The 5,201-nt window shown below is 47.7% G+C and overlaps 1 protein-coding gene across 1 annotated transcript in view; it reads right to left on the bottom strand.

The window, feature by feature from the left end:
- Positions 1–2,657: 2,657 nt before the first annotated feature.
- LOC139752240 (uncharacterized) overlaps positions 2,658–5,201 on the bottom strand; it is a 7,157-nt gene continuing 4,613 nt past the window's right edge. The window contains exons 4-6 of the mRNA XM_071668275.1: positions 4,552–4,673; positions 3,668–3,776; positions 2,658–2,960 (exon numbers count right to left, since the gene is read on the bottom strand). Of these exons, the coding sequence (XP_071524376.1) occupies positions 2,797–2,960; positions 3,668–3,776; positions 4,552–4,673 (395 nt within the window). The 3' untranslated portion in view covers positions 2,658–2,796. The remainder of the gene's footprint in view (positions 2,961–3,667; positions 3,777–4,551; positions 4,674–5,201) is intronic.

Genomic DNA, 5,201 nt, shown 5'->3' with positions numbered 1-5,201 from the left:
TTCCTAGCTACAGAAAATCTGAATTTTTTCAATATTCCAAAGTACATAACCCAAGAATTTTTGATATTGATGGTACAAAGACTATAAAGTTTTCATTTATTATAAATTTATGCTGCGTGTTAAGATTTTTCAATGATTTCTGAATTTGTGCAGCCAATGAATTTCGTACGAATTTGATCACATAAAATCTGAACAGTTTGAAAGTAAAATCTATTAAGTACAAATCTGTTTAGTTCTTAGTACACGTAATTTATCGTTTATCTTTGAGTTTATTTCAGAAATATACAGTCCATTCAATCGGACAGATTTCATCCCACGTACCTGATTTCCTTCAATATAATACAATATTGTCGCCAGATAAGCAGATTTGGCCAAAAAAAGAGAATCTATGGTCTATATAAATTCATATAAATCAAAACACATTTAAGTGTTCGTTGGCCAACAGATTTTCTATGGTCTATATAAATTCATATAAATCAAAAGACATCGCAGTGTTCGTTGGCCCACAGATTTTCTATGGTCTATATAAATTCATATAAATCAAAAGACATCGCAGTGTTCGTTGGCCCACAGATTTTCTATGGTCTATATAAATTCATATAAATCAAAACACATCGCAGTGTTCGTTGGCCCACAGATTTTCTATGGTCTATATAAATTCATATAAATCAAAACACATCGCAGTGTTCGTTGGCCCACAGATTTTCTATGGTCTATATAAATTCATATAAATCAAAACACATCGCAGTGTTCTTTGGCCCACAGATTTTCTATGGTCTATATAAATTCATATAAATCGAAACACATCGCAGTGTTGGTTGGCCCACAGATTTTCTATGGTCTATATAAATTCATATAAATCGAAACACATCGCAGTGTTGGTTGGCCCACAGATTTTCTATGGTCTATATAAATTCATATAAATCAAAACATCGTAGTACTCGTTGGCCTACAGATTTTCTATGGTCTATATGAATTCATATAAATCAAAAGACCGCAGTGTTCGTTGGCCCACAGATTTTCTATGGTCTATATAAATTCATATAAATCAAAACACCGCAGTGTTCGTTGGCCCACAGATTTTTCTATGGTCTATATAAATTCATATAAATCAAAACATTCCCTGGGGATGGGGGAGAAAGAATACTTCCCACGTATTCCCTGCGTGTCGTAGAAGGCGACTAAAAGGGAAGGGAGCGGGGGGGCTGGAAATCCTCCCCTCTCGTTTTTTTTTTTTTTTTTAATTTTCCAAAAGAAGGAACAGAGAAGAGGTCCAGGTGAGGATATTCCCTCAAAGGCCCAGTCCTCTGTTCTTAACGCTACCTCGCTATCGCGGGAAATAGCGAATAGTATGAAAAAAAAAAAAAAAAATCAAAACATCACAGTGTTCGTTGGCCCACAGATTTTCTATGGTCTATATAAATTCATATAAATCGAAACATCGCAGTGTTCGTTGGCCCACAGATTTTCTATGGTCTATATAAATTCATATAAATCAAAACACATCGCAGTGTTCGTTGGCCTACATATTGGCATCCAATATTTACGTCAGTTATTCCATAGATCTCGTTAGCATAAGCGAATGCCCTGAAATGTCTAATGTTTTGGACCATGTCGTTTTGGACCACGTCGTTTTGGACCATGACGTTTTGGACCATGACGTTTTGGACCATGTCGTTTTGGACCATGTCGTTTTACACCATGTCGTTTTGGACCATGACGTTTTGGACCATGTCGTTTTGGACCATGTCGTTTTGGACCATGGCGTTTTGGACCATGTCGTTGGACCATGTCGTTTGGACCATGTCGTTTTGGACCATGTCGTTTTGGATGAAGGAAGGCTTCGGAGACATTGCTATGTTTTGGGTTCATGAAAAAAAAAAAAAAGAAGCTATTTCAAGGCTTCTTCTTAAAGTAATGGGTTTCGAACCGTCATCCGGAGAAATGTAGAAACCGACTCTTTCAAAACGAATCGCTTACCGAACCGAAGCTTCGAATCTTTCTTCACGGTCGCTTACACCACCGACTCATTGTTGTTGTACATTTCCTCTCTTGCTTCGGCGAGTATTCAAATAACGTGTTTGCTGCTCTTCTACATTTCCTCTACTGTTTCATCGATTATTCGCCAAGTTTTAAATCCCAAAGGGTTTATTTTTTTTCCCTTTTTTTGGGTGTGTGTGTGTGTGTGTGTGGGTAATGGAACTTTGGTTGGACCTGGACACCGAAGCATGAGTCGTGATGGATCGAGTTAATGAATCGCGAATGTTTAGGGTCGATTTTGAAAGGGACGATTTGGAAATCTGTGTTTTCGTAGTATTGCTTATCCAGCAGGTCGGAGATGAAGGACCTGGCAGGTCCGGCGGGGTGCCTGTGGTGGTAACGCAGGTCACAGGTGAAGACAGCAGGACCTGGCAGGTCAAGCGGAGGCCTCTGGTAACCCAGGTCACAGGTGAAGACAGCGAGACTTGGCAGGTCAAAGCGGGGAGGCCTCTGGTAACCCAGGTCATAGGTGATTACAGTGAGACCTGGCAGGTCAAAGCGGGGAGGCCTATGGTAACCCAGGTCACAGGTGAAGACAGTGAGACCTGGGAGGTCAAGTGGGAGCCTATGGTAACCCAGGTCACAGGTGAAGACAGTGAGGCCTGGGAGGTCAAGTGGGTGCCTATGGTAACCCAGGTCACAGATGAAGACAGTGAGACCTGGCAGGTCAAAGCGGGGAGGCCTCTGGTGTCACAGGTGAAGACAGCGAGACCTGCCCAGGTCGAAGCGGGGAGGCCTCTGGACAGACGACATAGGTCAGAGTTCCAGGAAGCGGATCTCGCAGATGAAGTGGAGCTTCTCATGACACTGGTTGTCGTTCCACGCTCCGCGAAAGTGCATGACGCACTCCTGGTCGGTGCCGTTCTGTTGATAGTTGTTAGGCTGCCCGCTGTCCCAGTTGAAGTACTGCGGCCGGCTCCCTAAGGAAACGACTCTCCTTTAGACGCTCCCCGAGACTAGCTTCCGAGCGCCCGCAGACGCACTCCTCCTCCCCCCATACTTCCTTTTATTCCTTCATGCTTCCCAAGTGTCCAGACACATTCCCTTATACTAGTCTCCCAGTTGTCCCTACTTATGCCCTCATACTTGTTTTTAAAAGCCCATACACATGCCCTCATACTCCCTTATACTAATCTTCCAAGTGCCCACACACACACACACACACACACACACACACACACACACACACACACACACACACACACATACATGCCCGTATGATCTCCTTTAGTCCCTTATACTTTCCCAAGTGTCCACACACACACACACACACACACACACACACACACACACAGTTTATATCCCCTGATTTTCCTCACATGTCTGTACACATTAATACACCTGAAATGCGTTCACATATCCCCAGAGAGAGAGAGAGAGAGAGAGAGAGAGAGAGAGAGAGAGAGAGAGAGAGAGCCGTGAGAGGCAGTCCCCAGAGAGAGAGAGAGAGAGCGTGAGAGGCAGTCCCCAGAGAGAGAGAGAGAGAGAGAGACCCGTAAGAGGTAGTCCCCAGAGAGAGAGAGAGACCCGTGAGAGGGAGGAAACACCCCCCCCCCCCCCAGCAGAGTACATGCCCCATGAGGAGCGACCCCCGGAGATCCTGGGGTGTGTGGTTGTACACACATACCGTCAGAAAGTCGCCAGTCTCCTTTCTTCTCTCGATCGTCCACACCGATCCAGTAGGCGGCGTCTGCTGGTTGCATTCTCTCCTGCACCACTCGTTCTTCCTCGGCGTTCTGTAGGTGGCGAGCAGGTCAGTGTAGGTGGCAGGTCATTGCAGGTGCCTCGCACCGGAGATAGTGTAGGTGGGGTGGCGTGTTAGTAGAGGTGTAGGTGGGGTAGCGTGGCAGTTTAGGTGTATGGGGTCAGTGTAGGTGGGGTGGCGTGGTAGTGTAGGTGTATGGGTCAGTGTAGGTGGGGTGGCGTGGTAGTGTAGGTGTATGGGTCAGTGTAGGTGGGGTGGCGTAGCAGTGTAGGTGTAGGGGTCAGTGTAGGTGGGGTGGTGTGGCAGTGAAGGCTTATGCGTCAGTGTAGGTGGGGTGGCGTGGCATTGAAGGCTTGTGCGTCACTGTAGGCGGGGTGGCATGGCAGTGTAGGTGTATGGGTCAGTGTAGGTGTATGGAGTCAGTGTAGGTGGGGTGGCGTGGCAGTGTAGGTGTATGGGGTCAGTGTAGGTGGGGTGGCGTGGCAGTGAAAGGCTTGTGCGTCAGTGTAGGTGAGGTGGCGTGGCAGTGTAGGTGTATGGGGTCAGTGTAGGTGGGGTGGTGTGGCAGTGAAGGCTTGTGCGTCTGTGTAGGTGGGGTGGCGTGGCAGTGTAGGTGTATGGGGTCAGTGTAGGTGGGGTGGTGTGGCAGTGAAGGCTTGTGCGTCAATGTAGGTTGGGTGGCGTGGCAGGGTAGGTGTATGGGGTCAGTGTATCAAGTGTAGGTGAGGGTTGGAAAATCCTGTGTACAGATTGTATATGTACGTCCGAGGCTGTGCAAGGCTAGACGTTGTACCAGGTGCACTCACCTTGATAGCGATGAGTCTGGCCCCATCTAAGACACACCTGCGTTCGGCCTCGAGGAAGGAAAGCTTGACTTTGTTGAAGAGCCGGAAAGCGAACGTGCACGCCATCTCGTAGCTGCTGGGAGCTGGGGGAGAAGGCAGAGGTTAGAGAGGGGGTCTGCTGGGGGAGATAGTAGGGGGGTGGAGAAGGGTCTCCTTGGGGAGATAGTGAAGGGCCTGCTGGGGGAGATAGTGAAGGGTCTGCTGGGGGAGATAGTGGAGGGTGGAGAAGGGTCTGCTGGAGGGAGATAGTGGAGGTTAGAGAGGGGTCTGCTGGGGGAGATAGTGAAGGGTCTGCTGGGGGAGATAGTGGAGGTGGAGAAGGGTCTGCTGGAGGGAGATAGTGGAGGGTAGAGAAGGGTCTGCTGAGGGAGATAGTGAAGGGTCTGCTGGGGGAGATAGTGGAGGGTAGAGAAGGGTCTGCTGGAGGGAGGATAATTGGGGAGAGAGTGGAGGGTAGGGAAGGGTGAGTACTGTACATTTTGTCCCCATTTTGGAGTCTGAGGTCCAAGGTTTCGATGTCTTGTTTACTGTTTTTCTTCCTAACCTTTTTTGACCACGACGGGGTGACCCTTGGGCCTCTGACTGACTGACCCCTTAAGGGTTAGGTCAGG

This window comes from Panulirus ornatus, chromosome 12 (genome assembly GCF_036320965.1).
Source record: "Panulirus ornatus isolate Po-2019 chromosome 12, ASM3632096v1, whole genome shotgun sequence".
NCBI lineage: Eukaryota > Metazoa > Arthropoda > Malacostraca > Decapoda > Palinuridae > Panulirus > Panulirus ornatus.
Note: the sequence above shows the minus strand (reverse complement) of the source record. Positions and strands in the feature narration are given on the sequence as shown.